The sequence below is a fragment of the Haliaeetus albicilla genome, chromosome 4 (assembly GCF_947461875.1).
Source record: "Haliaeetus albicilla chromosome 4, bHalAlb1.1, whole genome shotgun sequence".
Lineage (NCBI taxonomy): Eukaryota > Metazoa > Chordata > Aves > Accipitriformes > Accipitridae > Haliaeetus > Haliaeetus albicilla.
In genome coordinates this window covers 49,414,771-49,427,424 of record NC_091486.1, presented here as the reverse complement: position 1 = coordinate 49,427,424, position 12,654 = coordinate 49,414,771, and the positions used below count along the sequence as shown (strand labels likewise).

Sequence of the window (12,654 nt, the reverse complement as noted above, 5' to 3'; positions counted from 1 at the left end):
AGTTGCTTATGCAGCAATCTCCATCTAACGGTGCAGAGTGAAGAGCTCTTGGCTTCTACTGACATCAGTAGCAGCTTAGTGTTCAGCATTTTCCATGAATTGCTTAGTTGCTTGCAGCATTGGGCAACGTAATTAGATGTTGTTAATAAAGAAATTACACTGGATGTTTTTCAGCTGTAGGCAGAGATTGATGTGGAAAAGAATTTGTGTTTAGAGGAGGGATGAGAAGGGCCTGTATTCATATAGTTCAGTGTATTGAGTTTTGTTCTAATTAGCTGCCCTTCCTAAAAAAGATTAAGATATGGGAATGTGTATGATTTTTTTAATGTAAATGGTGTGTGTAATGTACACTTAAGTTCTCTCTTCTGTGGGGTAGAGTGAGAAGATGAGTAAGGGAGGGGAGGTGATGTCAATCATCTTGATTTACTGGTCCTTATGCTGACAGGGAGACTATAGACTATTCACGTATCGTACTCTTCTGCAAACCTGAATTTTAGGGGGAGTGGAGCATGAGAAGGGTAGAACAAAACTGCAAAAAATCATTTACAATAGTGGAAAGTGGGAAGGTACACAGGATGCAGACTTGTACCTTTCTTGGGAAAGGGAAGTTGTTCATAACAAATCCTGCTGTTAGCCACGGTTTTTTTCCTTAGCTGATTTTGTTTTCCATTTTCCTTTCTCATATTAGCAGATGAGATGTCTAAATATCTCGTTGTTAAGTGGACCAGGATCAGCCCTCCTTTGTGTTGGGGTTAATTTTGGGGCTAATTTTAATGACACCCTTTTCAGCTTTCTTTAGCGTGACTGTAAACTTCAGCGTGAAAAAGAAAAAAGGCAAATTTTTTTTTTTTTTTTTAATACAGTGGATAAAATTAGTTTGTCAGGCAGGATAGATCCCTTCTGCGTTTCATCCTTTTTTTTTTTTTGTACTGTTCAGATTTGTCTGACAGGCATGTATGTTGGATGTGTATGTAGTTTGAATGTACACTGTGCAGATGTTCAGTCTGCATTTACGAAAGCAATTTTTTTTCTTGTTATGATGATGGGTAACTTCTAGGAAAATTATTAGATTTTTCCTCACTTTTTTCTCTATTTCCTCAGTATTTTGCAGATAAGTAGGTTAAATGCCTTATAGATGGCAGTACATATCCCCTCTGTCATGATAACCAATTGTTGCATGTGGTTTTTAGGACTGTTGAAGATTTGAAAAACAATGAAAGTCAATGGAAGGATTCTCCTCTGGCTACGAGGCATCGAGAAATGCTGAAACGTTGCAAGACACAGCTTAAGGTTTGTAAGTGATTCAGTTATCAACTAAATGCCTTTGTCAACCTGTATGTCTGTTTACTTTGTGTCCTAATGTTTTAAATGCAACTTCCCACTGATGCTTCTTGAAAACCGTGGTTTTGAATCTATGAACCATGTGACTACTGCACTAGGTGGTGGTCATGATACAATATACCAGAAAATACTATTTTTATTGGAGAGAGAACAAGCAAGGGGATTGTGATTCGTTCAGGGGTAGTTGTGCATGCACAGTCCATGCCCAAGATGGAATTGGAACTCTTGAGTCCCTAATCTCATGTAGAATTCTTGCAAAGATGAGTATGCTGGTGTCCTCTCTTTGGAAGGTCAGTCCTGCTTAGGTCTTCCTAGTATAAATTGACATAAATGTTCTAAGCTGTATCACCAAAATGACGTTAATTGCACATTTTCCCACTTTGATACCTCTGTTATTTCTTCTATTGTTCCCGTAAAGCTTGTAAAAGGCTTCTCTGTCCCTGCAACTCTGAATTATGTACGTGTTTTTCTTGATTGTTGGGGCTGAAGTGCCCTGTTTTCTTCAAATAAGAGCATATTTTAAGAAGAGACCATTGTATAATTGTCATAATTCACAGATATATTGATTAGCTTGGGTAGGCTTGGCCTTCCTTTTACGTTGTCTTGCCCTGGATTAGTTTTTGTATGCATATTCTGCAGAAACTGGTGAGGTGCAAGGCTTGTGCAGATGCTGGTTTGCTGGATGAAAACTTTCTCAGGAGATGTCTGAATTTCTATGGCATGGTGATTCAGCTGATGCTTCGCATTCTTGACCCTGCCTATCCCAAGTGAGTGTCAGGATTGTCTGCGTAAATTGTATCAAAGATATTTCAGATCATGTTAGATTGTTTACTGAATATAGCAGTTCTAGAATTTTTTTTACAGTGTTTGCCTTCTTTTGTGATTGTTACTTTGTCAGTGACATATATTCTTGCCTGGAATATATGTCTTGTTTAAGTTTAAGGTTCAGCTGGGGGGAAGCAACCCTTGGGTGTGTTTAGTACACTTGAAGTATTGACACAGATTTTTAAAAAGTCAGTTTCAGCACTCTTGTAAAGTGTTGCCATAGGGGAATTCGGTAAGAGAGCTGGTGATACTTTCTACTTAACCCTGCTATTTTACTGTCCCACTAGTTGTCTCTTTTATTCTACAGCATAAAATTGCCTTTAACTCCTGAAGTTCCGAAGGTATTTGCAGCATTGCCAGAGTTTTACGTGGAAGATGTTGCTGAATTTTTATTTTTTATTGTACAGTAAGTAAAGTTCTATCTAAAGGAAATTTGTACTACCATTTACCCCTGTAACAGGTGGTGCGCACATAAATTTAGGGTGTGAAAGTAGTTTCCTAGCTATTCTGTAGTTCTGTTTTTTTAACAACATCCATAAGCTTATGGCATTGGCAGGCATTGCTGCAGATACAATGCCTAGATGAGCTCCAGAGTCCCTTCTAATTAATTTTTTTTTGTAAGAAACCTGAAGGTTTTTTGGTTCTCTCCCCCCCAGTAATTTTTTTTTATGGTTTGGAGTGAGACCTTTTGATCTCGTGATATGTTAAATCATCACTATAATAATATTTTTAAAAAGTCATAGCTTAATAAGTAGAAAATTCCCCCATTTATAAATTTGCTGGGACAAAAATGCATTTGTGTAGTTTTAGCAGTTACAGACAGGCATGAATAAATAGCTTAGATGTAATCCTGGAGTTCTGAAGCTGGTCACTTTTTTCCTGAAAATGTGCCTTCCAATTCAGGCTTTGCTGGTTGTATGATGAGGCAATGTTTGTTTTTGCCTTCCTGAGATGCTGTTATACTTCATATCAAATTTGCTATTATGCACAACAAAAGAATATGATAGTGTTTCAGGCTAAAATTCAGCTTCCAGTGAACAGCTGGGAAGATCTTGGAAGAGTAAGAATCAGTTGCTGTAGAGAAAGATGAGAAGTTAGGATAAAATGATTAAACTTTTGCAGTTCCTAATGAGTGATCTGAACTTACTTGATGTATATGATAAATCTTCTGTAGACAATACAGGGCTGGGGTTTTTCATGTTGTTTTCCTCATCGCCCTCTTTTCAGATATGCTCCTCAGGTGCTTTATGAGCCCTGTACTCAGGACATAGTGATGTTCCTTGTTGTGATGCTGTGCAACCAGAACTACATCCGAAATCCTTATTTAGTAGCCAAGCTGGTGGAAGTGATGTTCATGACAAATCCAGCTGTTCAGCCCCGGACACAAAAGTTCTTTGAAATGATTGAGAATCATCCTCTTTCCACTAAATTGTTAGTGCCCTCCTTGATGAAGTTTTATACAGGTAAGTGCTTCATCTGTAGTTCACTGAGTGTACAGTAAGCAATGAGTATTATAAGGCAAAAAGCTGCGTTAGTTGTAACCTTTTAAAACAAAACCCCCAAAACCAGGTAGATCTTGGGTCTGTTGTAAAGATAAGGCTTTGTTGCTCAGGAATCATGGGAAACAGCATTAGATGGGACCTTGAGAATTCTAGTCCTTCCACAAGCTGCTGTGCACTGACAACTCTACCACTGTAGATTGATGTGACAATTGTTTTTGTGGTGTTTAGATTACAAACTGGAAGTTTTTTGTTTGCTTTGCAAGGGAGTTTTGGGGTTTTACAGCTTCTAACTGTAGTTTTGCTAGTCCTGTAGATCTGGATGCTTCAGAAGGGTTTTGCACCCATAGAAACAACTATTTTTGCAGTGTTCCCAGAGTTTTCTTAGTGAAATTTTAGACTGAGACAAAGCAGAGTGGAGTTGAATAGAACAAAGTTTTGTTTTCTGAGGGTTTTTCTTCAGAAATTAGGTTGATTCTGGATTAGAAAATGGGCAGTGCTTTGTCTTTTAATGGAGATTAATGTGGAGACTTCTGAATGGGAATTGAATTTCATCTCTTAAAGCTTGGTGCTTGAAGCTCATCACATTGGGGACAGTGGGGGAGAGAGTAGTGTGTTGCAGGTGAATTCTGGAGGGGAAGGAGTTTTGATTTCAGTTCTGGGATCTGTTTTCATTTTCAGATGTTGAACATACTGGAGCCACTAGTGAATTCTATGACAAGTTTACGATCCGCTACCACATCAGCACCATTTTCAAAAGCCTCTGGCAGAATATAGCTCACCATGGTACATTTATGGAAGAGTTCAAGTGAGTAAGAAATTGTGTATAATGCTGCTTACTGTCATGCAAGCTGCTCAGGCACTGACCTGAGGAAGTCATTACCATTGGGAACGGGCAATGCTGCTTTCCATTATATTTTAAATGGCAAACCCTTCCAGTAGAACTGCAGTGTTTCTAAACTGAGCTCTGGACACCACAATCAGCTTGGCTTGGGGAATGGGATCATTATTCGAAATATACAGTGCAGAAGGAGTGTTGCTGGGGTTGCAGTCTGGTCTGCACACCCATCTACTCTGCCGTGATAACTGTGTTTCAATGTTTTCAGCTCTGGGAAGCAGTTTGTTCGCTACATCAACATGCTGATAAATGACACAACTTTCTTGCTGGATGAGAGTCTGGAGTCCCTAAAACGTATCCATGAAGTGCAAGAGGAGATGAAGAATAAAGAACAGTGGGACCTGCTGCCCAGGGTGAACAGAGCTGTTTTTCAAAGTGCCCTTTACTTATTTTTAATTTTTTAATACAAGACCATTTTAAAAAACTTTTTAATAAGGGGCAGCACCAAAGAGCTGCTTGTGAGGAGCAGTTCTCAATGCTTTTTCTTGCTGCCAGTATGGCCGTGGTCACTCTGGATGACATTCTGCAAAATCCATCATTCTGCGTAGTTATGTTGTGGCTGGCAAGGAGTGGTGTGTGAAGTGGAAATAGTATAAAGTTTTAAATTACTGTGCACTTAAATCTAAGTGGAGAAACTGCAACTTTAACCTTCTTGAAGGAGGTTTTGGAAGGTGCTTGCCAGTTGAATTGACTTCAAGGGATAGAAGCTTTTATTTTGTTAATGCATTGATCCTGGGTAGATTCAATGCAGGCAATTAGAACCCTATATCTCAGACGTTAGCCTGATTAAACAATAATTGTCTGTGTTGACCCACCAATGTCAGGTATTTCTATTCTAAGGTTATTGATTTAAAGAAAAAAAAAAAGTTTGAAAGCTATAAAAAACTTGTTTGTTGAACTTATTCTGATTTGTTCTTCTGAAGCCTTTCTTCCTGTTTGTACCTACTAGCAAGGTAAACCCATTACTGTAGTGACAAAATGAGCTAGTACATCATCCACAGATTGTTCCAGCGTGGAGTGTTTATTATTGATGTTGGCACATAAATTAGAGAGAAACTCACTTGACTCTTGGATCCCGAGCTGGTTTTGAAGTATTGGCATTTGGATGGAAAGGAAGCATAACCCAGTTCTGAAGCTGTGAGGAGCAGTTACAGCATGTTAACAGACTCAGTAACCATGGAGTCTTGTGATACCATTTGCATTCCTTTTTTAGTGTTGCAGAATTCTGGAAAATTGGTGCAGACTTGAGTATTGGGTAGTAAAAGTGAGCTGTACCTTAAATTAAAAAATGTATCACATCTGGATTTGAACAGCAGTCTGTTGTCTGTCTAGATCATGTTAGCATTATGGCTGTTAAGGTTTTGACGGGTGATGATGTAGGAAATTCTCTGGACTTCTAACCACTGAATGTTTATGTTCTAGGATCAGCAACAGGCTCGGCAATCACAGCTAGCTCAGGATGAGCGTGTGTCTCGTTCATATCTTGCCCTGGCAACAGAAACTGTTGATATGTTCCATATCCTTACCAAGCAGGTTCAAAAGCCTTTCCTCAGACCTGTAAGTCCTGATCAGATTTAACTTGGTTTCTAGTTTCTTTAACATCTCTGCTGTTGGATAATAACCTGGAAATGTTTGGTAGCCCGTTGTCTTCATTCTCCTCCCCTTTCTCCAACTCACTGAAATCAAATTGCTGTTGAAGTTATTTGATGTTAAGTGCATTACCTAAGTCACTGAGATGGTGTGATCCTTCAAGACAGAAGCTGTTTGCATTTTTTTTTTAATGGAAAGCATGCATGAAGAAAAGACACTTCCTGCGAGCCTACAAAATGATAATTTTATTAGTTCCTGATCTTGTTGTATGCAAATCTAGTGGTAATCTTCTTTATCGCTGCCTTCATGCTGTAATCTGTGTTTTACTTTGGTCTTTTAGGAACTTGGACCGCGATTGGCTGCTATGTTGAACTTTAACTTACAGCAACTGTGTGGCCCCAAGTGCCGTGACCTGAAAGTTGAAAACCCTGAGAAATATGGGTTTGAACCAAAGAAGCTGTTGGACCAACTGACTGACATCTATCTACAGCTAGATTGTGCTCGCTTTGCTAAAGCAATTGCTGATGATCAGGTGAGCTCCAAAAAGATGAGAGAGGGAAGTGCAAAAGCACTGCGGACAAACAGGACTTTGCAGAATACTTTAGAAGAGTTTCATCTTGCTTGTATGCTGCCACCCAGTTTCCGTCATAGATGCTTGCAATTTGTTTTCTTTCAGCAGATCATCTCTGTTCATATTCTGTCTGGCCGTTATAGATGGGTATATTCTCAAAGTGTTTTGCAAACCTATGGACACACATAAGTATCTATAGCACTTCACACACATAGGAATTTTCCTGAGCATTAGTTTCTTATTAGCTTACAGCCTCATTGTAAATTAGCATAAGTACTTTGTCCTAATTTTCTAAGTGGGAAGACTGAAGAGTTTTGACTCCCTCCCCCCTTCCTCATCAAGAACACATGGAACAGGCAGAGCTGGGACTGAGAATAAGAACCTCATTTAACAATCCAAAATTCATTCTCTAGACTAACGGTTTCCAAATTTTTTTCCCTTTTGTATCACTTTATTAAATGGCTGTGTAATCAACTGACAAAACACAGCATATGTGAGACAATTAAAGACACCTTTGAATTCCTCATGGTAGTCTTCAGAGCAGAATGTTAATTCTTAAGGTAGATAAGCTATCGCTCATCTCTGTGTTATTGCAAAGTTCTCAGACTATTGAATTGCATCTCTCCATGCCTGTCTCTTGTAATACAGTTTTCAAAATGTTTTCAAAAATGTTCTCAATGGCTGCTTGAAATTCTAGTGGAAGCTGGTTTACAATGCATGAAGCTGTATTTGCATGTTTAGTGAAGCAGAGGTATCAGAGTAACTCATAATCTTTTTTCTGTAATTATTTAAGTTCTGATAATTGCAGATAATATCAGTAACACTTCTGAAACAGACCTTGTGCATTTGCATGTGTATAATGAGCATGTAGTGGGTTTTTTTATGCTGTTCAGTATATATTAAAGTGAGACTGTTATGCATCATTCATTCATCGATGCTAGCCACAGCAAAATGCACAGCAATGACATAGGGATTAAAAAGAAAGAAGCCTGCTGGTGTGGGAACTGGAATGAAGCTTAATTAACAAAGTGGCCCTTCATAAAAAAGGGGGTGGGTGGGGGGTGACTAGTATCTTGGAAACTGTCAATGACAGGAAAGAAACACCAAGGAAATGCACAGTTGGTTAATGGCTACTGGTATTAGAAGAAAAAAAAACCAAAACAAAACAAACAAAAAGTTGCTTGATCATGGCAGTGTCTCTCTAAAGCATTTTGATACATCTCCCATTTGCTAATCCTGGCACGTATTTGAAGGAATCTGAAAACGTTTATAAAGCCCTGGGCATATTGCCATAGTTCTGTTCTCTTCTGTGGACTAGAAAGGAGTTTGGGTGGGCACTGTGTGTCCTAAGTAGTGAATGGTATTTCTTGGTGCGATGTAGTGTAGATGAAAGAAGTAGGGCTGTGTTGAACATTTAAAATCCCCAAGGAAAACAGAAATCTGTGAGACTTAGTGTGTTTTGTTTTGTCATTTAATTCAACCTTGCACTGAAGTGTAAATAGTAATTTTTATTAAAAGGCTTATATCAAAACATGGCTTTGTGAACTTAAAAGAAAATGGTGTCTTCAGAACATAAGCAGCTTTCAAAAGTCTTTGCCTAACTTTCTTTTTTTTCATGAAAGCAATGCTTGTTTCAGTTGAAACTATACGATATACATTTGTCTCTCCGAATGTTGTACTCTGTAGCTGTACAATTCTTACTGCACTGGTTGGCAAGTTTCCAGCAAGTATTAGCTCCCTCTGAGTTGCCTTACTATTTTTGCAACATCATGGGATGGGTTTTTTGTTTGTTTTTTTGTTTTGGTTAGGAGAAGGAATCCCTTCTTTGCCAGTACTGCCTTGCACATTATCAGAGAAGTTAAGAAATCAAAAAACCTTCATTTTATGCTGTTTTTTCAGCCAAGACTTGTGAGAACAAGAATACAGACAGGAGCAGCAAGACAGATGTTTTGTCTAAGGAACAATCCTAATAATTATAGTCAGCCTCTCTGAGTGTCTTATTCATTTTGATTAGGTGATGTTGTCTTTTGTTTTGTTTTGTTCTGAACAGTTCTACAGTAGTGACGACTGCTAAAAAAAGCATAAGTCTACCCCAAAGTCAACATTTTGGTGCTAGATGAAATGTAATCTACATACTACTTTTATGTTTGGCATAATGTTGAGGTTTCATTGATCCTTCCTTCTGAAGTTTTAAAAATGCATTAAAAGATCTTTAGAATTTTTATGGCATGTTAGGGGTACTACAACTCAGCAAAGTTATCCTTTATGCTTTGCTTGTAGAGGTCCTACAGTAAAGAGCTCTTTGAGGAGGTTATCTCAAAGATGAAAAAGGCTGGAATCAAGTCAACCATAGCAATAGAGAAATTCAAACTGCTGGCAGAGAAAGTGGAGGAAATTGTTGCCAAGAATGCTCGTGCAGAAATCGATTACAGTGATGCTCCGGATGAATTCAGAGGCGAGTTTTCTAAATACTGACTTTTTAGGAGAAGAGGGATTTGTTTTGTTCCTTTGATTCTAAATGAGTATATATTAATAGAAACTGTGTATTGTTTATGAAGCCTTACATCCTGCTCTATTTCAGTTAAATAGTTAAGTAAATAGAGAGGTAAGAGTTTCTTTCTTTGTTTTTTTTCCCTGGGATTGTACTGTCTAGTCCTATCCATGTTTTGCTTACATGTACAGTAAAAAAAACAAAACAAACCAACAAAAAAAAACAAAGCCCAAAACCTGAAAATAGGGTGAAAGTAGCTAATGCTTAGACCCAATTCAGAAAGGGAAAAGCAGTATAAAGGCTAAAGTCCACTGCTCATTTTAACCATTTTCTGTAACTTCAGCAATATACCTGACTGGGGACGCTGAATATCAGTTCTGCACTGTGGTTTTGTGTACAGATAAAATTTGTGGCTATTGTCTTCAATTTTAATGATGATACACTTGTGCCCTCAGATCCACTTATGGACACTCTGATGACTGATCCTGTGAGGTTGCCATCCGGAACTATTATGGACAGGTCAATCATCCTGAGGCATCTGTTGAACTCTTCCACTGATCCTTTCAATCGTCAGACGCTGACAGAAAATATGCTGGAACCAGGTATCTGTTTAGCAGTTAGTAATGGAACTGTTGACTGGGGGACGCAATTTGTGTGCGGTTTGTTCCGCGTACTTCTAGAAGATAGCGTAGTAGCCTGTTACTGAGATGTAATGGTTCTTTCATCTCAACTTGCATAGAAAAGTTCATTCCTTCTGCTTTCCCTTTTTCTGGGAAATAAACCCCACACCCTTCCCTTCATTAACTACCAGGCTAAAGGATATTATTATGGTAGGTAAATGAGTCATTTACTGAAAGCTGTGAAGAAAATACATTGATAGAGAAGAAAATAGTAGTAGGTATTCCTGATCAAGTTTCTAGAAAAGAAAACACTATTGGTCATGAGGAACTTTTTTACAGTAGTATTACCAAGTAATTTAACTGCAAGTTAACCATTCTTTTTTCTCTTCTTTACACTATTAGTGCCAGAACTGAAAGAGCAAATCCAAGCCTGGATGAGAGACAAGCAGAACGCTGACCATTAAAAATTCCCTTGCAGTGCACGCCGACACCAATGGGAAGAACAGGGTGTGGGCTGTTCTGGTAATAGTGGAGCAGATACACTTTGAAAGCTATTGATGGGATTAGCACGCCCACTGGCACTGACTTGCAGTAGTGACCAGAAGCATGTCGACGAGGAGAAAAGCGGCTTAATTCTTGTACATATATTTAAGTGATAACGATGGTCAATAACATGGAGGACAAGCTAGGAAGTTGCTTATGTTACAAAACTGTCCTTCAGTATGTCACATTTTGGAGTTTTTACAGCTGAATTATTTTAGCAAAGATGAATGGATCAGGGCAGCATCCCTTCAACCTTATTTTTTACAGCCAGATATCCGTTAATTTGATTGTGGTTAGAACCTTGGACATTTTGCTGCTAAAGTAACTTTTTCCTCTTTCCCTCCCTTTTTCCTCTTCCACCCATCAAACCTGCACTGCTGTCTTTTTTTTTTTAATGCAAAAAAAAAAAAAATCCCTGTGAAAATCAAAATCATTCCCCTGCCCTCAAAAGAACATATTCTGTGCGATAACTGTGCCTGCAACAAAGTGTTAATCTTGGGATCGTATTTTTATATTGCACATATTTGCATATTTGGTTTTTAATTGGTGTTAGACACAAGGATAATTTCAAAAAAGCAAAGATTTCACACATGGATTTTAATTTCTGTTCTTTGAAATGTCCCTTTTCTTTATGTTAATTTAGATGCTCTGGTATTTTTGAAAAGCCTTGAGATAGAAGTGTGTTAAAAAAGCTGCCATGAATGAGATGCTTGGGAATACCAGGATTTCAGTGACTTTTTAAAAAACAAAATCCGTTCTTTTAATGCTGCAGATATGATATATGCTAAATTACAGTTCTGAGCCAGTAGAGCTTGTCTGCAGAGAGCAGATCCTTTTATTCTTGGAGGCTGCAGTTTGGGGCAGGGGTCATTTTTTTTATGTTGCGTACCAATTTGTATCCATGGCTTGGCCTTACCAAAGCAGAAAGGGTGCAGGAAATATAGAATTACATTTTTAAAAAAAAAAATAAAAAAAAATACTCACAAACATTTTTGTATTACTGCCCCCTGCATATGATACTTGAATTTCCTTTTTAAAAAGGATTTGAAACCACAGTGTTTTAAAATTAAGTCTGAAAAAAGGTTGTTTTTCTTTTATTTGTTTTTCGCTGTGTCTTCTGTTCAATTCCTGACTCTCTTGAACTACAATAAATGATACACACTCGCACAAAATGTTTCCTTTGTCTTTCCTTTTAAGTGTGTCAGTAGAAGTATAAAAAATACTAATGATTGGGTGGCTTTGTTCAGGTTTGCTAATAGTGATTTAGGATCTGGAGATAACTTAGTAAAATATGTGAAAAATTTCTGTGCACACAGATACCAGTAACACTTCAAACTAAGGAATGTTCCCAAGTGGGTGACTCTCATACCTATTCATAGCTACATGACAGTTGGTGACAGCCTCCAGGGGAACTTTTGGTTGGGTTATATATAATCCAGTGCTGACCTTTGAGATATTCAAGTAATTCTAAATTAAAATGTGAAGATGTAGTGGGTTTGGTTTTTTTTGTTGTGGGTTTTTTTTGGTTTTGTGTTTGGTTTTTTTTTTTAGTTTGTTTTTGTTGGTGTTCCCCCTGCCCCTCCCCACAGTGTGTGTGTGTGTTTTTCCGAAGGGTGGGAGGAAGATTCTGAAGTTTGTGTCTGCATGGACTGTTGGCACAGAGAATCTTGTTTGTTGACTGGTTTTATTGTTCCTTAACTTTCACTCCTTCGACAAATTCAAATCCCCCTTTTCTTCCCTCTTCAAAAGTCACAGAACAGTCTCAAAGTCTGCTGTGCTTCTTATCTGCAAGCTGTCATTCAGCATCCAAATCCATCGTGGTTTCTGACCATGTTATAAGGGTATGCAGTGAGCTATAGCTTTCAAGGTGTGTGTTCTTTTTTAGTAAAGAGGTAATTATTTTCTACATAAAGAAAAACTCTTACATGTTCTACTGTCACTTCATTATTAAGGATTATAGCACAGAATCTCTAGAAACATCCCAGAATTTATACTTTTATTTGATGGAGGACAACTGTTCATCAGTGTATTATTTGTTTTTACTGGAGGATGATTAAACTGCTATGGTTTCTTTCACATTATGGCTTTTTTCCTGTAAGTTAACATCATATAGCTTTTAGTTTTATTGACAGACTATGAATGTGTTGGAAAGACGGAAGAAATGCTTTCCTCTAATTTTCTTCAGCTATTACCAATTAGACACACCACCACCTTTTGCGAATAAGGATGCTGTGGAAACAATGAGCAGTCTTACAAAATGAGAAGAGCACAAGCAG

At 38.0% G+C, this 12,654-nt stretch overlaps 1 protein-coding gene across 5 annotated transcripts in view; it reads left to right on the top strand.

Moving 5' to 3' along the window:
* Positions 1-11,550, top strand: part of UBE4B (ubiquitination factor E4B) — a 44,495-nt gene extending 32,945 nt beyond the window's left edge. For all 5 annotated transcript variants that reach the window (XM_069782550.1, XM_069782548.1, XM_069782551.1 and 2 more), the window contains 11 exons: positions 1,191-1,290; positions 1,981-2,108; positions 2,474-2,572; positions 3,394-3,629; positions 4,347-4,473; positions 4,772-4,916; positions 5,986-6,120; positions 6,494-6,685; positions 9,005-9,179; positions 9,671-9,817; positions 10,238-11,550. In XM_069782550.1, coding sequence (XP_069638651.1) covers positions 1,191-1,290; positions 1,981-2,108; positions 2,474-2,572; positions 3,394-3,629; positions 4,347-4,473; positions 4,772-4,916; positions 5,986-6,120; positions 6,494-6,685; positions 9,005-9,179; positions 9,671-9,817; positions 10,238-10,299 — 1,546 coding nt within the window. In that variant the 3' untranslated portion in view covers positions 10,300-11,550. The remainder of the gene's footprint in view (positions 1-1,190; positions 1,291-1,980; positions 2,109-2,473; positions 2,573-3,393; positions 3,630-4,346; positions 4,474-4,771; positions 4,917-5,985; positions 6,121-6,493; positions 6,686-9,004; positions 9,180-9,670; positions 9,818-10,237) is intronic.
* The last annotated feature ends 1,104 nt before the right edge of the window (positions 11,551-12,654 follow it).